The following is a 23,306-nucleotide window of genomic DNA, read 5'->3' as shown; positions in this document are numbered from 1 at the left end:
AGCTTCAAATGACTCCTTTAGTGAAAGTCAATGCAGGTTTTCAAGATCCTTTGCATTTGCAGATTTACCAGTTGCCCACATTTGCATTTCTTTAGGGAAGGAGACACGACCCCCCCCCCCCCCCCCCCCCCCACAGCACAGGAGACCCCCTGCTGTCCAATCCAACTAGGGAAACTAATCTGCCATAATTTCGCCCTACCAGTGCTTTAAATGGGCCGGTACTGTCCGGTACTGAGTACCGGCACTTTTTTATTTTGAGACGGAGAGTACCGGCACATCTCAAGAAAAACGTAATACTTTGAATTGGTGAGTACCGGCACTTCTCGGAAACAAGCAGGTACTCTGGCACAGAGTACCTGCACTTTATTTTTCCCATTTCAAGCACTGCGCCTTTCCATCCCTTGACCTTTTGGTGAAAGGCTAAAATTACGACAAATGCCGTCCCTTAAGACTTTCATCACGGACAACAGAGCGAAATTACGGGCAGTCCGTGAAATTTACGAAGGGTGGTCACCCAATCTGACTCAGTGGCGTAATGAAACTTGAGGGAGTCCCCCGCCCCCCGAGTGAACAAGAAGGGGGGCGCTCAGTACTCACCACACTGGAGCTCTCAGGCCAGGATCCTGTGTTTGTGGGGGGGCGGGGAGGAGAACACGGGAACGCCCTTACTTCACTATTCAAATATATAAGGCAATGCTCGCCAGGGGAAGCAGCTGCTCGAGGCAGTGTTCATTGCGGATGCTCTTGCAATGACGGCGAAGGTGAGCAGCCTCCTTCTGGCCCACACTGTTTGCTGCTTCATATCGAGTGAGTACGGATGTATTGCGTACTTTACAATGTAAAGGTCCGTTTGTACTTCCGTGGGGGACGCGCTCGTGAGTGCAGTAGACGGTAGATATGGTAGCTACGGGTAGCACAGATATGGACCAGGGACAGACATGCCCCCAGTTAAGAGATTCTGGGTTTAGCGATCCTGCTCTCAAGTTTAGAAACTTCTTAGGAGTGAGAACTAAAGTAGCACAGCTTTTGACAACACAGGAAGTGACGACAGAATCAACATGTCCGGTGAATAAAGTAACAAAAAAAAGCCTCACTAGAGTAGACTCGTGCCTTGAAAAAACAGTGGTGCAGCATTCTGATGTTACTCTCATCACCTGGAGGCGTCTGTTGGGGTGGGCTGCGGCTCCATGACCCATTCAAGCCTTTGCTCTGCGCTTGCCATGGATATGAACTGAATCAGATTTACCTTTCTGGTTCAAGCTCCAACTGCGACATTTAACCTCCTGCAAGTGAGAGCTCAACCTGACAGCCAGATGCGGGAGTGTCACTCCCAATGAGGGACTCTTTAGGGCTCATCAGGCAACACTGTTATAATCTTCCTATAACAAGCCTCGTCACTGAGCCACCATAATGGGCTAAACCAGTGCTTAATTTGTGCTTCTTGTGTCCGGTGCTGAGCACCGGCACTTATTTTTGAGGGCCGGCGCTTAGTCTTCTGCCTCAAGCATTTGCTGCGAGCAAAAGACACATATGGGAGAGACGGAGGAAGTGAAAAACGAGAAGTCACAAAGGTAGAAAGCAGTAAGGTGCAAGAGTGAGCTGAAGGGGCAGAGAGTGGCTTTAAATGGAATAAAGAGGCCCGAGATGGCTTCAGGATTCCGCGACCTCAGTATTCCGTGCTCGCACATTTAAATGCAGCAGCCCCGGGTTTAAGAGGAGGACTTTGGGCACCGGCACGTTTTTATTTACAAATTAAGCATTGGGCTAAACACATTATTAGAGATGACAGTGGTTGCTCGAGTCTCATCCTTTTTGGAATGCAGTGCGACAGGTGGCTCTACAAGCAATATTGCATGTTCATCTGAATGTACAACTTCTTGACTGGCAGTTCTTTCTGGGGTGATAAATATAATGCTTGTTTTTTTAGCTTCTACTGATGTTACTGTGTTTATGCATTCATACCATATTTTAAACCTGCTTTACCTACATGGCATTTTCGATTGCAAGCAAGGTAAGTGGCCCGTGGTCACTTTCACATAAAAGTCAGTCTGGCGAAGCTGCGACGGTACTCCTACGTGTAAGGATGTACACATCCGTAATAGTAGCAGGTGTACAATTCTGAATAAAAAAATGTGTCCATAAAGGGGCGGGCTCTCTCCCTTTTGAATTGTAAGCCCCCAAGGGTGGACCATGGGGTTATATTGCAAGCCTTATTTTGAGGGTAGGTTGGATGGATAAGTATCCTAGTTGGAAAAAAGGACACCCCAAAAAAACATATAAAACAGAATAATAAATGAGCTGCAGGAGCTGGCCATTTCTTATTCACTGCTCCAGGCAATGAGCACCCAAAATGCCCTTCGAGGGCCTTATAATTATATTTTTTGATCCTGGTGGTGTCACAGGAAGATGCAGGGACCCCCGCAACCATTTAGTGTTGCGGGGAGTGCAGCAGCCCCACAGATAAAAAAAAAATCAAAGTACTCCTGGTAGCCTGGATCATTGAATACATCACGCAGGAGATTGTATCATAATTTTTAAAGCACTCCGAGCTGTACTCTCTTCAGCTGGAGTGCAGAGACTCCTTGTGGTTGGTTCTATGGCTGGATTTTCAGATTTGAAAAAGGTGAAAAAAGTTTGTTTTGAAAAATGCTTTATTTAAAATATTTTGTGACAATAAGTATTACATATTTTGCATTGTGTGTATTTATAAAATATACATTTGAATATAATTATTGGTGACTTTTTGACAAAATTAATGTCTGCTTTGTATATATCGATGTGCTCAGTTAGCAGAGCTAACTATAACTTGCGCCCCACCATGCACTGCTTATGACCTCGCATATCACATCACTAATGACATGTTCTACATCAATTATCACATCACTGATGACATCTCAAATGACCTTTGGTATTTTCCAGTGAATTTCTAAGGTCTTAAAAAAAAAATCTGATCTTTCTATCACATCTAACTATAACATCACTTTAACCTTTCTTTTGTCACTAAATTTCTAGGTTTTTTAAAAACATAAAATAATAATTTATTATCATGCTTAAAGCTAACCCACAACGCGTATGGCCTTTGGCTGTGCGAGGTGGGAAGTCAGTTGCACAGCATGGACTGCATCCAGGTCCTACGTCGAACCTCCGCAATCGGCCAACCCCCATGCCCCCTCCCCTTATTTAAGGTACACTGTCCCAGGGGCATAAGGTCCCCAGGTACCAAAATGGGCTTGGGAGGGGGGCTATACTCTCGCCTCTCCACATATTTTAGAAAATGGATGGACCAGCATCTCCTTTTTTTTTTTTTTTTGTGTGTTTGCTGTCATCCTGTGGGTGTCCCACAGGATCATGGCAAAAGCTGGCCTTTTTTTTTTATTTTGGCCCTAGGAGCCACCCCCACAGAACTTAGAGTGGCAGGGTATCCCTAACCTGCCCCCTTATATTATTTTTCAAAAAGCATTGCAGGACCTGGGACTAACGGCCTGATTACGACCTTGGCGGAGGGGATTACTCAGTCACAAACTTGATGGATATCCCGTCCGCCATATTGCAAGTTCCATTATATCCTATGGAACTGTAATATAGCGGACGGGATATCTGTCACGTTTGTAGCGAAGTAATCCCCTCAGCCCAGGTTGTAATCAGGCCCTAAGTCTCTGAGTGCTGTATTGGCTGCCAGAAACATTTTCTTCATGTTGCTGGAAGCCAGTCAGAGTGCTCACCCCTGCGGGACTCTGACTCCCGCGGGAGCAAGATGTTGTGATTCGCCCAGGGAGCCAAAAAAAGAAAAATAGCTTCCTGGACCAATCACAACACTATTTTCAAAATTGGGTTTGAGAGCTGACAGTAAGGTAGAAAAAAAACGTGGTCAATTTGGAGTGCATCTACAGGGAAAATACATAACAGCCACAGTTGCAATGTCCCTGGCACCAAAGTAATAATCCTAGTAATAAGTCTTCCCAACCCCACATGATTTATCACTCAAAGATCAGCTTTAGATATAGTTTTGAAATGATGAGTTCTGAAAATACACATATTTTCTTCTCCAATACACACTTTTCGATTTTGGTATACATTTTTTTAATTCAACAAAATAAAATCTTCGAATTTAGCGGTCTGGGATGACACATAGGAGTGCTGCTTACAGATAGCTGCAGAGCTACTAGTAGCTCACAAGCTACCTTGAAGAAATCTGCTTTAGTATATGGTACTGCATGTACTAAGGGCCTGTAAGTTAAATCCTACTACCTGGATGCTGCACTCATTGTGCCACCCACAAAAGTAGCCCTATTAAACACGTCTGCAGGCCTTCCCCTGCAGCCTGATATGCAGTTTTAAACTGCAATTTCAGCATGGCAAACTTAACTCTCCTTTAAATACCTATAAGTCACCAAAAAGGTATGCCCTAAATGCCCAAAAGACGGGGTGCATGGTATTTAAAAAATGCTACATGAATATTTATTGGTTTACATGTTCTGGCAGTGAAACATTCAAAGTCATTTTTAGGTCTGGTGTTAGCCAAGATCTTTTGATTTTACTAAAATGTGTATTATATACTTACATAAAGGAGCTTTCAGCCACCTCTCTTTATCCATTGGTCTGTTGTTGTGTCATTGCCATTTTGCTCCCACTCACTACATCACATTGTATGGGACAGAAAGCCATCCGACTTTAGTCACTGGTTAACCTCACTTTGAGTTACACCACTTTGCTTTTTCACAAGGAGCTCATCTGCATACAAGCTAGTTCCCTTCAGTGACAGTGATTTTGGTATTACTTTCTAATTACTTTAACATTGCCTTCATGTTTAGAGCCTGATGTGATAACATGACTTTTCTGACTGGACCACAGAGCACACTCCATTCTGCCAATGCTGTTGTAAATTCCTTTTGGAGTGTTTTGCTTTTCCGTCTGCTTCTATTTCACAGTATACTAGATTGCGTCCATTCAAAATTGTTCTGTATTATGCTATTTTCTTTCTTTCTTTCTTTCTTTCTTTCTTTCTTTCTTTCTTTCTTTCTTTCTTTCTTTCTTTCTTATCCAAGATCTTTTGATTTTACTAAAATTATGCCTTCATCCATTAGCCTGTGGTTGGTGCCATTCAAATTTTTCTTCCACCCTCTCCTACATGCATTAAGGGGCAGTGCGTTAGCCCTCTTCAGCCATTGGATGGCTTCACTGTGTGTTATTGCATGTTGCCCTTTCGCAAGGAGTACATCCATACACAAAATAGTTCATTTCGGTGCCAGTGGGCACTCTGGTATTATGTGTTTTTTGCCTGTGGCAAATGATTTGCTTTTAGATTGATGAGGGCCTGGCATATTCCCACAAAAGAACGTTTTACAAAAACCATGACAGAACAAAACAAGGCATGCCAGAAGGCTAGTGGCCAACGTAAGGCCTACTGGCTTTGCCAGTGCTTGTTCACTCATGCAAGGCTGGCTCATCCATAGACAAACACTGGGTTACACTATAACAACTTATAGTACCTAGTTTCTGTTTGATTCAAGGACTCATTGTAATAGTAATTTAAAATTAAACTTAATGGGCAAGTCTGATTTTTATATTACTATTTTTAGAAATGACACTTTGAGAATGGTTTTATTCTCCTGACTAAGCCAAGTGCGCCTTTGTACCACTACCCAGTGCCAGCCGACTGGTGCATGGCTCCCCTGTGGTGAGATGTGAATTGCTCCCAGGCAGTGGACAAAGGTCTTGGGTGTGGAGAGGTGTATTTCGGATGATGGCCTCAGTGGTTCTGTACCCAGCCCATTCCTGAGCTTCAAAGGATGCCTACACTGTCATTGGCAAATGTAGCTCACACCTAGCCCTGCCTCCCTTTTGTCTTGCTAGCCAGGTTGGCTCCAAACCCAATCTGAGGGGAAGTTGCCCCAGAACAGGTTTGGACTAACCACAGGAAGGGTTTGCACATTTCCATAGCCACACCTCTGGGTGGGTACAGAGAGCTCTGACTAGGGGAAGAAGGGTTCTGCCTTATCAGTTTTAGGGAAAGAGGGATACTGTGTGATAGTTTACAGCAAAATATGCAGCATGTGCATCAAAAGTTTGTAGGGTCTCCCGGGGCAAAGTTTATCTAATTGGTTAGGTACTGGCCAGGAGTTTCCACTACCCACAGGCTTGCACTGGGCATACATGTGGAATCCACAGTACCATCTCCAGGACACTCCTGGACTGGTGGAAAATCAGAAGAAGGACTACTTTGATTTAGACCTTCAGCACCTACAAATGCGGTCTTTTCAAATAGCTCTTCTATTGCACCTCAATTCTGAAATGCTGCACTGCAGTACTTCCCAAAACTCTTCTATTGTGCCTCTTTTCTCACCTGCAGCACCCTCTGCTGTAGTAACCTTCAAACAGCTGAAACAGCTGTTTGGGCATCTCAGTCCTCACCTGCAGCACCTTCGAAACCTGATATTATAGTGCAGCGGTTCTTAACCTGTGGTCCTCGATGCCAGCGACTCTTAACAAGAGTAACTAGTATTAGCAGATTAATTAAAGATATGTATATAAAGAAACAAAATATAAAATGTAAAGTTTTAAAATGTTGTGGAAATGCGAAGGAATTTGAAATTGGAGGCTACAAATGAAGTTGGTATCCTTAGATTGATTTGTGGGAGCAGCACAAGTGCAGGAAATACATCTAGTGTAGATGACTGGTGGGCCTCTGCTGGCGCACTGGTATGCACCGGCAAAAAGACAGTATGTGTTAGATATCAATCAATCAAAAGATTTATAAAGCGCGCTATGTACCCGTTAGGGTTTCGAGGCGCTGGGGGGGGTGCTGCTAACGTTCGAAGAGCCATGTCTTGAGGAGTCTCCAGAAGGTGAGGAGGTCCTGGGTCTGGCAGAGAGAGGTGGGGAGAGAGTTCCAGGTCTTGGCGGCGAGGTAGGAGAAGGATCTGCCGCCAGAGGTCTTGTGCTGGATTCGGGGGACGATGGCGAGGGCGAGATTGACAGAGCGTAGTTGACGTGAGGGAACGTAGAAGTTGAGTCTGGAGTTCAGGTAGGTGGGTCCGGTGTTGTGGAGTGCCTTGTGTGCGTGGGTGAGGAGTTTAAAGGTGATCCTCTTTTCCACGGGGAGCCAGTGGAGGTTCTTCAGGTGGGGGGAGATGTGACACCGGCGGGGTACGTCGAGGATCAGGCGGGCGGCTGCGTTCTGGATGCGTTGGAGTCGTTTGATGTCTTTCGTTGGGATGCCTGTGTAGAGTGCGTTGCCGTAGTCGAATCTGCTACTGACGAGGGCTTGGGTCAACGTCTTTCTGGTTCCTGTTGGAAACCACTTGAAAATCCTGCGGAGCATGCGGAGGGTGTTGAAACAGGAAGAGGAGACAGCGTTGACCTGTTTGGACATGGTGAGAGCGGAGTCGAGGATGAAGCCCAGGTTTTGTGCTTGGCTGGCAGGGGTGGGTGGCGGGCCGAGGGCGGTGGGCCACCAAGAGTCGCTCCAGGCCGAGGGGGTGCGTCCGAGGATGAGGACTTCCGTCTTGTCGGAGGTGAGTTTCAGGCGGCTGTTGCTCATCCACTCGGCGATGGATTTCAGTCCCTCGTGGAGGTTGGTTTTGGCGGTGAGAGGATCTTTGGTCAGGGAGAGGACGAGTTGGGTGTCGTCGGCGTAGGAGATGATGCTGAGGTTGTGTTGGCGGGCCAGTTGTGCGAGGGGGGCCATGTAGACGTTGAACAATGTTGGGCTGAGTGAGGAGCCTTGGGGGACGCCGCAGATGAGGTTGGTGGCTTTGGAGCGGAGGGGTGAGAGTCGGACTCTCTGAGTTCTGTCGGAGAAAAAGGATGAGATCCAGTTGACGGCTTTGTCTTGGATGCCGGCCTCGTGGAGACGGTTTAGTAGGGTGCGGTGGCAGACTGTATCGAAAGCGGCTGATAGGTCTAGGAGGATCAGGGCTGAGGTTTCGCCGTTGTCCATTTGTTGTCTGATGTCATCTGTGGCGGCGAGGAGTGCGGTCTCAGTGCTGGGGTTTCGTCTGAAACCAGATTGAGAGGGGTCTAGGATGGCGATCTTCTAGGAAGTGGGCGAGTTGTGCGTTGACGATCTTCTCGATGACTTTCGCTGGGAAAGGGAGGAGGGAGATCGGACGGAAGTTTTTGAGATCGTTGAGGTCTGCCTTGGGTTTCTTGAGGAGGGGTTGGATTTCTGCGTGCTTCCAGCTGTCCGGGAAAGTAGCGGTGTCGAAGGAGAGGTTGATGATCTTGCGGAGTTTGGGGGCGATGGTGGCGTCGCCTTTGTTGAACACGTGATGTGGGCAGGGGTCAGCGGGGGATCCTGAGTGAATGGAGTTCATGGTTTTTCGTGTTTCTGCGTCATCTACTTGAGTCCAGGTGGTGATGCAGTAGGCGTGGGAGGAGTTGCTGGGGGTGGGGTCCGGCGGAGGTGAGGTGTTGAAGCTGTCGTGGATGGTTGCGATTTTCTGGTAGAAGAAGGTGGAGAGCTCGTCGCAGAGTTCCTGGGAAGGAGGGACGTCGTTGACGTTGGAAAGTTCCTTCACGATGCAGAAGAGTTCTTTGCAGTCGTGAGCGTTGTTATTGAGGCGTTCTGTGAAGTGGGAGCGCTTGGCGAGTCGGATCAGTTGGTGGTGTTTGCGGTTGGTTTCCTTGAGGGTGGCAAGGTAGTCGGGTGTACGCTCGAGGATCCATTTTTTCTTGAGTTTGAGTTTCTGGCTAACGCCTAGCACATTGTTTAGAATGAAAAACAAATATAGAAAAACTGTAACCTTCCCATTAAAATGTATATTTTTCTATATTTGTATGTGAATGAAATAAAACATTTCATAATCTGTGCAGCTTTTTCTGTATTTCTGTGTAATATATTGAGGTTCAAAGCAGAGAAATTGCTTCTACTAATGACTCGTTGGGGGTCCCCAGACTTCAATAATGACTCAGTGGTGGTCCCCAGGTTCCAGTAATGATTCACTGGGGGTCCACAGAAGTATATAGTGAACAACTCTTTGCATAGCTCAAGGATGGCATCTCAGTCCCTGGATGCACTATCTGCAGCACTTACCATTGTATGGTCGTTCACACAGCTCTTCAGTAGCACCTCAACTGTAACTTGGAGGATCCCTTATAATTACATAATACAACAGAGCAGTGACTGGCACATGATGCTTCAATAATTTAGTTTCACTAAAACTTTAAGAATAGAGATGTATGATCTTGCATTCAAAGTCTGCATTTATGTCACACACTACTATGTTGTTTGCCAGGTTGTGTAAGATTGTATAGTTTGCGCTGCTGCCTTTGCAATCTTGTACCAATGGTACACCACATGATCAGTAGAAAATGCATTCACACGGAGAGCCCATAAAAATATTTTTTTACAAGTTGCCACTATCACTGCTTTTGAGAGGTCTCTGGCTCCTTCGCCACAGCCACGTCACCCCCCACCTAAGAGACCTCCACTGGCTCCCCGTCAACAAGAGGATCACCTTCAAGCTCCTCACCCACACACACAAAGCACTTCACAACACCGGACCAGCCTACCTGAACAGCAGACTCAGCTTCTACACCCCCACCCGGCAACTCCGCTCTGCCAACATTGCCCTCGCCTCCATCCCCCGCATCTGGCACGGATCTTCCGGCGGCAGATCTTTCTCTTACCTCCCCGCCAAGACCTGGAACACCCTCCCGTCTGACCTAAGACAGATCCAGGACCTGCTCTCCTTCAGAAGACACCTCAGGACCTGGCTCTTCGAGCAGTAGCAGCACCCCTACCCCCAACCCCCAGCGCCTTGAAACCCTCACGGGTAAGTAGTGCGCTTTAGAAATAGACTGATTGATTGATTGATAGGCAGTAGCATTTGATGAGATAGAAGTACTCTTGCTGGTGGAGAAAGAGCCCACTCTATATATTTTAAGAATTGGTAACAACAACCTATACAGACAGCTGCTCTGTCATTCCAGACCTTACAACCAGGACATGCCATAGATAAATAAAGGCAAAATACTGTCAGACAGTTTGGATGTAGAAGGGTTACATTGACAGCACCATAATGTAAAAGGCTGCACTGACACACTTCTTTGTAACAGACTACATGAGCAATCATTGACAAAGCCAATAGGTCTTGGCTTTTTAACCTATTGACTTTGCCAATGTGGTTTCCCGGTCCTGTGCAGCATCAGTCAAAAGAAAAGAAAAAAGGTGCAATGATGGATGTGTTGTTTTGTTGGCATGATGACTTTGGCATGCACATGTGGTCCCAAGCATGTGTGCATGTTTGCTGACATATGCACACATGTGATGACATGCACACATGTGTCCAAGTTGAAATGGGCCACTTTAGTGGTGATGAAGCAAGGAATTTGCAACTCATTGCAACAGCAGTTGAGGCAATGCAAACTGGCCGCATTGCAGGTGGCACAGTTGGTGACGGTCAGGGGAGCAAGGACCACTCTAGCATCTGTAGTGTGTCCACTACTGATGCTATATCCCAAAGATGCAGCAGCAGCCAGACACATGCTGACACACATTCTGAGAATACACCATCAGGCCACATGGGGCAGAAAGCATTGATGTGGTTTTTTTCTATGTGTATTTCACATATTTGATAATAGTCCTATCTGGTGAAGTATTCAGCATTGCATAATTTGCTAAATCGTTGTTTGTTAATGAAGAAATTAACATATGTACCAGCCACTAAAGGGAGTTTGCTTTCGCGCATCAACAAGTTTCAGTTTTTTTGTTAACATGATCAAATGCATTATAACTGTTGACTTCCCTTCCAAAATAATTGTTGGCAATGTTGTCCCATCACCCTCTTCCCTCCACTGTTCTCCTTTCTTCTGCTTGCTGCTGTGGTGGAGGTGCAGTATTGCCATATTTAGACTCAGAGTGTGACACTGCGATGAGTATTCCTGTCCTGGTGACAATGTTGTGCAGCATTTCGCACGTTGCAATAATTTTGCATGATGTTTCTGGTGCACACTGTAATGCTCCTCCACCCTTATGTAAACACCAAAATCTGTTTTTTAATAGGCCAAAGGCCTGTTCAATTACTCCTCTGGTGCATTTATGTGCAACATTGTAGCACTGCTCAGTAGAGTTATTTGTTGAAAGGTATGGTGTCAGTATCCAGGGTCGTAAGGTATATGCACGGTCAGCTGTAGAAGACATGCACATTGGTGTCTGGTCACCACATTAATGTCACAATACAACTCTTCACACATTGCAGTACGCAGCTTTACCTAATAGATGTCCATCATCGAACTCCCCATGTTCTAGCTGGCAAGCAATGCCACCATGCCTGAACATTAAGCAATCATGGGTGCTTCTAGTATACTGGCATACCATATCTGTGATGATGTTGTGTGCATTACACACCGCTTGTATGTTAAGGGAATGTGTTTTGTTCGGTTTCAAGAAAATATATCCTAGGTACTATCCACACACCTTACCACATGTGGAAAATTGATAATCCTATACAAATCCAATTTAGTTGTTTGGATTTGAGTGGCACTTCTGTAAAGATGGATGTATTGCTTGATATATATTAACATGGCATCGAGGAATGCACCAAAAAAGTGACAATAGACTCTGACACACACCACCAGCAACAGTAATGACACCCAGGTAACTACCAGATTCTAACAGTTGTAGTAAGCACAGCACCTTCACATGTATGGGGATGGAAATACTGTGCAGCGTGTTGCTTTCAAGGTGTAGTCTCAGGAGTGTAATGAGAACTAAAATTATAACACTACTCAGAGTGTATTTGTTATAGATTTCCTTCTCCGTTTGGTTTAAGTTGGTCACCTTGACTCTGAAAATCATAGCATACAATGCCGCTGTTAGAAATGGGGTCTTTGGTTGACAGTCAGGTTACCCCCTGTTCAAGCAAGGACCCTCACTCTAGTCAGGGTAAAAGAGAATCACCCTCAGCTAACCCCTGCTTACCCCCTTGGTAGCTTGGCAGAGCAGTAGGCTTAACTTCAGAGCGCTAGGTGTAAAGTATTTGTACCAACACACACAGTAACTTAATGAAAACACTACAAAATGACACGACACCGGTTTAGAAAAATAGGAAATATTTATCTAAACAAAACGAGACCAAAACGACAAAAATCCAACATCCACAAGTCAAGTTATGAATTTTTAAAGATTAAACTCAAAAATAGCGCTTAGAAACAAAAATGCTTCAATGAGATGTTAACACGGCATCGTGACGGAGTCGTTCCCAACAAGCCGACACCAGCGGTGCCGGACACGGAGTCGTGTAGACCCCCAAGTACAGTACCTTTGGTGAAGAGTGAAAACAAGCTGAGGCGCGAAGTCAGGAATCGCGGCGTCTGTGCGAAACGTTGAATCCGTGCACTTCAAGCGGCGTCGGTCACGACGTGGAGCAGCGACTTCCACGTAGTCGCGGACTTCAGCAGGGCGGCTGCGGCGACGGGCCTGCGAAGAGTGTCGCGTTCCAGCGAAGGTCACGGCGTCAGGTGCAGGCGGCGTTACCGGATTCAGCAGCGGCGTCGGTCCGGAGTCGTCCGAAGTCGATTTCCTTGGATTTCCACCAGCTTTCCTTTCAAGGGCCCAGGGACTGGACAGGGCACCACTTGTCAGAGCAGGAGTCTCTCCAGAGACTCCAGGTGCTGGCAGAGAGAAGTCTTTGCTGTCCCTGAGACTTCAAACAACAGGAGGCAAGCTCTAAATCAAGCCCTTGGAGATTTCTTCACAAGATGGAAGGCACACAAAGTCCAGTCTTTGCCCTCTTACTCTGACAGAAGCAGCACTGCAGGAAAGCTCCACAAAGCACAGTCACAGGCAGGGCAGCACTTCTTCCTCAGCTATCAGCTCTTCTCCAGGCAGAGGTTCCTCTTGGTTCCAGAAGTGTTTCTAAAGTCTGTAGATTTGGGTGCCCTTCTTATACCCATTTTAGTCTTTGAAGTCACCTTTCTTCAAAGGGGACTCACACCTACTTGTGAAATCCTGCCTTGCCCAGGCAAGTCATCAGACACACAGCAGGGGGTTGGAGCCGGCATTGTCAGAGGCAGGCACAGTCCTTTCAGATGAGAGTGACCACTCCACCCCTCCCTCCTAGCAGAGATGGCTAATCAGGAAATGCAGGTTACACCCCAGCCCCCTTTGTGTCACTGTCTGGTGTGAGGTGAAAAACAACCCAACTGTCAAACTGACCCAGACAGGGAATCCACAAACACGGCAGAGTCACAGAATGGTTTAAGCAAGAAAATGCTCACTTTCTAAAAGTGGCATTTTCAAACGCACAATCTTAAAATCAACTTTACTAAAAGATGTATTTTTAAATTGTGAGTTCAGGGACCCTAAACTCCACATGTCCATCTACTCTCTAGGGGAATCTACACTTTAATCATATTTAAAGGTAGCACCCATGTTATCCTATGAGAGAGACAGGCTTTGCAACAGTGAAAAACGAAATTGGCAGTATTTCACTGTCAGGACATATAAACCACATTACTATATGTCCTACCTTATCCATACACTGCACCCTGCCCTTGGGGCTACCTAGGGCCTACCTTAGGGGTGCCTTACATGTAAGAAAAGGGAAGGTTTAGGCCTGGCAAGTGGGTACACTTGCCAAGTCGAATTTACAGTGTAAAAATACACACACAGACACTGCAGTGGCAGGTCTGAGACATGATTACAGAGCTACTTATGTGGGTGGCACAACCAGTGCTGCAGGCCCAATAGTAGCTTTTGATTTACAGGCCCTGGGCACCTCTAGTGCACTTTACTAGGGACTTAACAGTAAAACAAATATGCCAATCATGGAGAACCAATTACGTACACATTTTAAACAGGAGCACTTGCACTTTAGCACTGGTTAGCAGTGGTAAAGTGCCCAGAGTAACAAAAACAATAAAATCAGAGACCAGCACACATCAACAACCTGGGGAACAGAGGCAACAAGTTAAGGGAGACCACGCCAAGGATTAAAAGTCTAACAGCCGCCATTTTGGAAAAACCCTGATGCATTTTGGGCTTTTCTTATAGATTACACTGTTACCTGTTCTGACTTGGTGTTAGTTTGTGAATATTTACTCATTTGCAAAATTGTGACTGTCTTGAACATATTATTTGGGAATCACTATTTGGTATTTCAAAATAACGATTTGCTAAATCTGGTCCTTAAATTTAGGAACTCACAATCCATTTGCTTCGCTATTAACAGCTTGCGAATGGCTTTTGTACATAATAAATACAAAAAAAAGTGGCTGCAAAGCACTTAGCGACTGATTTGCGAGTCGCTAAAGCTAAGTACATCTAGCCCCATGTGTTTTTTTTTTTTTTTACCCATCCAAAGTGGGTTGATATATAAAAAAATACATTTGAGCAGCACAAAAAAAGCTTTTTGTGAGGTGGAGCAGCCCAGCAGCAATTTGCAATTTAGGGGGACAATGGAGGAGCTGGTGGGGCGAGCGGGTGGAAAGCAGAGAGTGGGCAAGTGGCAAGGAGCAAAGGAGGCACTTGAGCCTGGTTTGGGGAGACCCCCCAATAAATAATAAAAAAGCCAGGGAGGGGTTGGAAGAGCAATGGACAAATTTGAGTGAGGGATGAGGGAGCAACATGGATAGAGTGGTGGGTGAATGTTTCAAGGAGGAAGCAACACACGAGAGAGAGCTAGAAAACACACGCACTTTCATGAAGTAATGAAAGAAGTTCCCTAAGTGTAACAAGTGAAAGGGTACAGTCAACCAATCAGGATGGTAAAGAGGCTAGGTCCCTGGGGAGAAACAAACAGAAATAGGGGAGGTACAAATAAAAAATGAACAAGCATTTTCAAAGCAAAGGGTCTCGCATTTGCTCGAGTTAGAACTATTAGCGTTTTAAAGAAAAAAAATGCAGCGCGATTTCACTATGTAAAATGCAGTGCGATCATGCTGCATGGAAAATAAACAGATAAAGTAGTCCGGACACCATGTTGAAAACATCGAGCCTCGTATGTTTTTAGTAGTTTACCAGTGCTGTGTAGGTGGGCTAAACACCGGAAAAGGCATGACGTATGCATACCTTTTTACAAATGAAAGCAAGCGGATTTTAAAAGGCAAGCCCACAAACCAATGTAAGTGACTCACGTGACATGGGCGAGGTTGGAAGCCCAAAGAGTGATTACAGTATTCTACTTATAAATGCATTTCAGTTCATGACTTTCAGTTTCTTCATTTACATTAATACATTTTAAACATACATTTTATATGTTGTCGAGTGCATTTCATTTGTATTTCTGAAACGCATAATGGCACAGCCACGTTATGCTGTCTCAATACCTAAAGGGGTCAGGCTGTTTGCTCTCCACCCTGCAACACCCCTGTCCTTTTTTCATAAATTTTTTCCACCATTTTCAGCAAAGCTCAGTGTCTGAGCAGAAAGGAAGGTGTGCTTTCGCGAGGCATTCACAATCGAGACTCCAGTCTTTGTTCATAAGGCCATTTATTAGGACAGGATTGCATCATTAGTATAACATGCAACAACAATTCTTTTAACATTAACATCTCAAAATTGTACCCTTTTTGACCTACCCCCCCAAACTCCTTTCACATAAGGCTTTATGTTTTCTTTGCCCTTGTTCCATTCAATTCACCCCATTCCATACATCTTTGTCACTTTTTTCACCAAGCGAACTCCAAATGCCCTCTCTTTCTCATACCCTAGGCCTCCTATCCGGATCTTCGAATACCTGTCTTTCATCCTTCCTCCGCGAGGGGTGGACCTGCACAGGTGTCGACCTATTGCCTGAAGTTTTGGGCAGCTATATCAGTGTCGGTGGTGTCAATGGGTGGGTTCCGGGAGAGGGTCGCGATAAGTTGGTTTTTGGTGACCTTGTTCCAACTGCGGTGGGGGATCTGTTGTGGGTGGTGGTGTGTTGCGGGTTTCTTGAAGGAGAAGGGGATGCAGCGGTGGTCTGTCCAGTGGAGTTCGGTGGTGTGGCTGAAGGAGACGTGATTGCTGGTGGAGAAAATAGGTAGAGTGTGGGTCCTGCGGAGTGGGTCGGTGTCGTGACAAGCTGTTTGAGGCCAAGGTTGGAGAGGTTGGAGAGCAGGGTGGCGGTGTTGTTGTCGTTGGTGTTCTCGAGGTGGAAGTTTAAGTCCCCTCAGGGTATGTAGTCAGTGGATGCGAGAGCGTGCGTGCTGATGACATCGGTGATGGAGTCACTGAACTTCTGTCAGGGGCTAGGGGGCCTGTAGATGAGGATCCCTCGGAGGGTGGTCTTTGGGTCAGTGTGGATCTGGAAGTGCAGGTGTTTGATGCTGCTGAGGGTGTCTTTCAGTGCTGGTCATGATCCTGAGGGTGTTCTTGTTGGCGATGGCGATGCCTCCTCCTGGTTTGTTGGAGCGGTCCCTGCGGGTGACATTGTAGCCGTCCGGGATGGCTATGGCCATGTCAGGCGCTGAGGAGGGGTTCATCCAGGTCTCGGTCAGGAATGCGACGTCTGGGGAGGCTGAGTCGAATAGATTCCATAGCTCTAGCGCGTGCTTGAGGACGGAGCCGGTGTTGAGGAGGATACATCTGAGATGGTTGCGTCCTTCCTTGGTGGGTGGGTCATTGGCGTGGAGGCTGGTGAAGGTGCAGTTCCGGAAGGAGAAAGGTCCGCGGGTGGTCTGCGGGGAGGCTTGAAGGCAGGCGGAAGAGCAGCCGGTGTTGAGGGTGTGGAGGGTGGCGTTGTCATAGTGAAGACGTGTGTGGCGGCGGTGGGGGGATGGGAAGCGGAGGTTCTGGCACTGGGTGCGGTCCAGACGTGGACCAGCACAGATGGGCTTCCCTTTAGTGCACCTTTGGCGCACGCAGCGGCCGCCATTACGTTCGGGAGGTGGGGGGGGAGAGGACAGCTGTGGGTGGTGGAAAAATGGGGCAGGCCGCGGGGGCAGCAGCAGAGATAAATGAGGAAGAGAGTAGGGAAGAAAAAGGAGCACAAATGGACAGAAGAGAAGCAGAGCAGAGAGCAAAGGAGGAGAAAAGGAGAAGAGAGGCAGAAGGTAGCCTAGTAAGAAAGCAGAGCTCTCCCACTGGACACCAGGGATGAGGTATAGGCAGAGGCCGGCGGGTGGAGGAGGGCCTCGAACTACTGACAGGGGTCAGGAGTTCAGAGGAGCCAGGGAAAGGGCTCTACTTGCAAGATGGAGCCACGGGAGGCAGAGCAGTGCACTGACCAGCGCTTTATTTTTCTTATTTGTCTTTCTGTCTCCCCACTGCCTTCCAATCCTGGCACCGTGAGTGGGCCCATTCCTGTAGGGTAACTTAATGGCATATTGTATCAGTGCCTTTCAGGAAATGGGCTGTAATAAACACCCCTGTCCCAACAATAGTTGTACTCAGTGACACCTTGCTTTGCTTATTAAGATGCAAGCTGTGATACAATAGTGTATTGGTGCACTGCAGTGTTTGTGCCACCCAGCAGTGCGCGTGACATCCAAATGGGTGATTGCTGCTTGAGCATCACATGGAAGAATTAAACATATTTCTGTTTGTTGTAACTGTTATTCATTTGAACAAACAGCATGTACACACACTGGCTCTTGCGCATTGCTTTTCTGTGCAGCGCGGTTATAAATTACTGTTGTTGTGTGCATCAATTACTACAGAATTTAACGTAATGTAGCAGAAATTAATACATTTATATCCCTCCCCCTCGTCCCCCCACCGATATAATGGATGTGAGGGTCTTCAGCTTAGCTGAGGCTTAGTCAGGCAGCACAGTATAAATAGCAGTATCTTAGCACAGACTAGGAGGGAAAGTTACCACATCACTTCACCGAAATCATTTCAGCAGAGCGTTTTCTTTTTTGGTTTACGTTCAACTGTCCTCACCACTATTAGCTCAACCATTAAGTTGCCTATTTCCGCCCTATCATGCTCTTCAAGGCCTTCCCCTCGCATGATCCAAGTTCTTTTTGACACCTTCCAAATTTGGAAAAAGTCATATATTTACTCCTGAAAATGTCAGAAGGAAGTCACTTTCCAGGGTAGGAAGGAGATTGGAACACCACCAAAATAGGGGCGGTGGGTAAAGTGATTGGTTGAACATGGTGAAAAATAGTTTCCCTCTGAAGAAAGACAAAAGTTGGAGATTTTCTCATACTTATATATTTTCTCATTCGAAAACAGAATTCTCTTATCTTTCCAGGAGTATGCCTGGAAACATGCATCTGTGGCAGATTTCCTTGCGTCCTTCTGAAAACGTCTCTGAATTCCTGAAAGTTGGAATCTGTACCTATGTGAGGTCATAGATGCATATTGACGACTTTCTTCAATAATCTGGCCCACAGTCTCTGAACCAAATAAATGATAATGATGTACACAAAGCTGAGAGGTGACCATCTCCAGGGACAGGATAGAAACCTTCTGACTCGTGGCAATAAAGCTTTAGGTGAGGTGCTATAGTAGATGTATGAACAAGTGACCCAATCTCGTCTTCTAATGCAGGTTCCGCCATGGTGATTCATGAGAAGACTCTGACTGCAACGGAAGGGGACCGAGTGACTTTCAAGTGCCAACTCGAACATGCCCATGATGTTCTTCAAGTCACATGGCAGAAGGACACTGGAGACTTCAGCGGCACCGTGGCCACCTACAGCAAAGCTTATGGGCAGAAAGTTATGGGTCCCTACAAGAGGCGTGTAGTCGACTTCTCCAGGACGATACTGAACGCCACAGCCATAACACTCCATTCTGTTAGCCTGAGTGATGAGGGCTGCTACAAGTGCTTCTTCAGCGTGTTCCCAACAGGATCCGTTGTAGGAAGGACGTGCCTCCATGTCTACGGTGAGATGTGACCCTCTCATATGCCTTAGAGTCTTAAATCTGTAGCTCGCTCTCCTCACAAGGCTTTGTGGCCATCCACAGTGACATCGTTATAGACGAGCAGTCAGATCAAGGAGCGCATGTTATTGAGGAAATAAGCATGTTTTTCATATGTATATGTACGTATGGATGTGTGATTGGTATGTATGTATGTGGTATTCCTAAAAGAGCTAAGGGCCAGATGTAGCAAAGGGTTTTACCCATTCTGTGTCAATGGGAAAATGCTTTGGTACATATGGCCCTAAATTCTTCAGCTCTCACTCACTTGCATATACCAAAAGTATGGTTCTTGCCACTAGTATTCATAATGTCACCCCTCGTCCATCCTAGAGAACCAGTTTCTAATCTGGCCTCTGCACTTGACCAGAAATTGAGAAATTCTGTACAAATTGCTTCATGTGCAGCAATTTGAAAATTTATTGTATTGTATTTGTATTTATAGAGCGCATTCCGGCTGAAGCATCGAAGCACTAAATTTGAAAATGTGCGCAATGTAAACAGTTCAATTTGCATGATACTTCAAAAGGTGTGATGAAAAATATCATGTCCCTGCTATTACATCTTGGAGTCTGGAATCTGGTGTTACTGGGCCCCAGGCGACAATACTTTTTATCACATAGCATCATGTTTACCGTATAGCATTTGGAATTTATGATGCTCGTGTTGCAGCAAAATATTATCTACCAGATCCTCTCTGGCTACTAGCAGCTTCTTTTGAACTATATCTAATACCTAAAATAAAAATAAATCATACATTACGTTTACCCAAAAATGTCCCGCTCTACAGACCTGCCCAATGACTCACAGCAGACAGCTTTGGTGTTTTCCTAAAATTGCCAACATACAAAACAACTGATATCCATGCGGATGATGCATTCTGATTCAGTAGTTCTTTTTTTCCTGGGGAAATTGTGGTTGCCTAGTTACAGATAGTTTCTGTTAGTCCCCGATGCTGGTTTACAGGTTCAGGGAACTTATACTATGTACATGTCTTGTGGGGAAAAACAGGTAATTTCTACGAGTTAAATGAATTACAACTTCTGTGATGTAACTGGAAAGAACAAGAACTTCCTCCTCCTGATTTCAGTAGACGTGTCAAACCCATCATCAGGTGTAACTTATTTCCTCATTTTCAGAAAGCAGAAATCCCGGTTCCTTAAACAGACTATAAACCAGGAACAATGTATACAGACATAATGGGATGAGTATTCGCCACGTGTGCATTCCATTGTCTTACATCCGTGTTTGGAAGAGCCATTGTTAGCATTTCTATGCTAGAGGAACTGGTTAAGAAGGAATAGGAATCATGACAATGGTGTACGGATATGAAGAAAGATGGTGTCACACCACGTGACCTGTGATAACATTCTACAGTGAAACCGACTTCATTGTATCCCATAGTGTCACTGTCATGAAGGGCGCTTCCCCGGGTGACTAGGTGATTAGTCAAGTCCCAGGTATTGTATTTGTTGCCTTTTTGGAAGTGATGAGAGAGAGGGGGGGGGGGGGGGAGAAAGAGAGTGAGAGAGACATAGAGAGAGAAAGACAAAAATACACACATAACTACCTACTGCTTTTACATATATATATATATAATGTATGCATGTATGTGTCTGTAAATATACAGTATATTATATATATATTTTTAGGTATCCTCAGCAGCCATTGTGGGCACAGGGTGTTTGACTGTCACTACTGGCCTCATTCTCACCAACCTACTTGTCTTGTCCCTTCCACTACTCCTCCCCTGCCCACCTACTGACACTCCTTTCCTCCACTTCAGAAGGAGCCAGTCTCCCCTTGCATTTGAACCAGATGACTTTGGTTATACACACTGATCCATACATGCACACTATGGGCCTGCTTGGCATTACTTGATTATACACCATTGCACTCTTCAGCACTGCACTCTACACCACTCTGGTCTAGGCCACACCAATCTACTGTGCACAACTCCCCTCCAATCTACGCTGCACTGCACTCTATGCCACTGCACTCTAAACCACTTTACTCTGCCACTCCACGCCACTTTGCTCTACTCTGAAACAATCTACTCTATGCCACTGTGCTTTTCACCACTCTACTCTCTGCCACTCCACTCTATGCCACTGCACTCTACGTCACTCTACTCCTAACTACTGCACTCTACGCAATGCACTCTATACCACTGCAGTCTGCCAGTGCACTCTATTCTGCATCAATGTGCTATCCACCACTGCACTCTACTCCACTGTACTCCATTCTACACCACTGCATTCTGACACTGCTCTGCAACACTGCCCTCTCTGCTTTTGAACTATACGCCCCTCTACTCTGCACTACTGTACACTATGCTACTCAACTCTATGCCACTGCACTTTATGCCACTGCACTCTACGACACTATATTCTACTCTGCATGACTCTATGCTACTCTACTCTGTACAACTCTGACACTGTACTCTACGCATTTGATTCTGCTGTGCACTCTATGCCACTCGACTTTACTCTGTCACTGCCCACTGTATCACTCAGCTTTACACACCTCTGCTCTGTGCCACTGCACTCTACACCACTCTACTCTGCGCCAGTCTACTCTGCACAACTCCACTCTGTGCCACTCCCCTCTGCGCCACTCCATTCTCCACAACTGCACTCCACTATGCACCACTCTAATCTATCCCACTGCATTCTGCGATGCTGCACTGTACGCCACTACACTCAACGCCACTGCACTCTACGCCACTGCACTCTGCAACACTCTATGCCAATGTACTCTACACCAGACCACTCTACTCTATGCCACTCTACACGACTCCATACTATGGTACCCCACTCTATGACACTCCACGCCACCCCTCTGCGGCAGTAACTTGTAGCCATGCTGAACAGCAGCTACACTGGTGCACAACATGGGTAAAATACATTGGCAAAGCCAATAGATTTTGCGAGGCCTATTGGGTTGCCAACAGGGGCGGTTCCTCCGCTATGGCAGAGGAGCGTCTCTCCCCCGCCAGCAGTAGCAGCTGCAAAACGATAACTATAAAACGATAATAAACTGCGTTTATTATCGTTTTATAGTAAAAGGGCCGGGGCCATGGGGCTGTGACAGGGACGAGGCTGAGTGCTGCTCGAGGAACGTCAGGGCGCAAAAAGGTACTTTTTAAAAATTATTATATTTTTTTTCCTCGTGTTTCCCCCTCCATCCCCCCTCAAGCCACGATCCGCACCTCCCCGCCCCCTTTCGCTCCCGCGAGTCGCCACTGGTTGCCAATGATTGTTACATGTGGTGCAATAGCGCAGGGCTCCGGGTTGTGGAACAAAAGAAAGAGTAGCAAAGGATGCGAAAGGATGCAAACAAAGAGAGGAAGAAGTGAAGGAAATGAGTGGGGGAGGCAGGAGAGGAGAATGTGAAAAGGATGTGGAAAACGAATAGTGCACGAGGCGAAGGCAGACAATGGGCTACCGAAGGAATCCACGTCATGAGGAAGGCCGAATATTGTAAAAAGTAGAACAGAAAGGCCATGGAGCTCTGATGAGCGGAATCTCTCCAGACATCAGGGGGAGGTCGCTGTGGACGCCCACGTGAGTGGAGACTTGTGACATGATTAAGGGAAATACCACGTGAAGGTCCGCCAACCGAGAAAGAAAGCGCAAGCACTCGTCTGCGAAAACCACACGGAGTTTTCATTATTGCCTTCTCGCTAACAGGGAGTTTCTATGTTCATTTGACGTCGGTCGCGAGCTGCCCTCGTGTACTCCACGTGTTAGAGATTCAACTCTGTTGTGTAAACAAGACGGAGAACCAGTCTTGCTCAGGCGCCACGGTCTCAAAATCTACCTTCGCCTATTCTCTAGCACGTGCATAGAATCAATGGGAGTTAGACCGTTTTTCAGTAGTGAGCTTTATTTTTTAACATAATGCATTATGGGATTTGTAGTGCTAGGTCATTCTGACACAAACGAATTATTAACGCGTGAAAACAATCATTTGGAAAAGGAGACACTACGACTCTAACATTTTGTACTTGATGATATGGAGTCATCTGGTAACCTTAGTTAATTATATTCATACAGCAGTTTTTGTAGTCTAGGGCAGTCCGACGTGGTTCCAAGACAGTGAGATCTATGCTAGATTTTCTGGATAATTCGTTGTATTACGTTTTATTGTATGCAACTATATCTCAGGTAGATATCGTGAAAATCTTGCATTGACCTGCCCTTCCTGGACACACAGAGAACACCCCTGACCTAGTGCTCATGCATGTTTCCCAGTTTTATTCCTGAATGGTTCAGCCAGGCCAGGTTTTTATTTGCATTCTGGTAGTTGTAGTCCTCTCGATTCCATTATAAAATCAGAATTACAGTGTAAAGAGAAAGCCTGTATTGGATGAACTACTTATGAGCGAACCTGAGAAACTCCTAGAGCTCTGCTCATAGCGCTGACATGGTACACTCAAGGACAATCATGTAAGGCGCTTCACACCTTGTAGCGTTTGGCTGCGAGAAAGTATGTTCATAGTGTA

The 23,306-nt window shown here is 46.1% G+C and overlaps 1 protein-coding gene across 1 annotated transcript in view; it reads left to right on the top strand.

Annotated features, from left to right (window-relative positions):
- The first annotated feature begins 572 nt into the window (after window positions 1-572).
- LOC138248764 (nectin-3-like) overlaps window positions 573-23,306 on the top strand; it is a 70,836-nt gene continuing 48,102 nt past the window's right edge. Inside the window, exons 1-2 of the mRNA XM_069202639.1 lie at window positions 573-807; window positions 18,425-18,763. Coding sequence (XP_069058740.1) covers window positions 750-807; window positions 18,425-18,763 — 397 coding nt within the window. The 5' untranslated portion in view covers window positions 573-749. The remainder of the gene's footprint in view (window positions 808-18,424; window positions 18,764-23,306) is intronic.

Source organism: Pleurodeles waltl, chromosome 8, assembly GCF_031143425.1.
Source record: "Pleurodeles waltl isolate 20211129_DDA chromosome 8, aPleWal1.hap1.20221129, whole genome shotgun sequence".
Taxonomy (NCBI): Eukaryota; Metazoa; Chordata; class Amphibia; order Caudata; family Salamandridae; genus Pleurodeles; species Pleurodeles waltl.
Note: the sequence above shows the minus strand (reverse complement) of the source record. Positions and strands in the feature narration are given on the sequence as shown.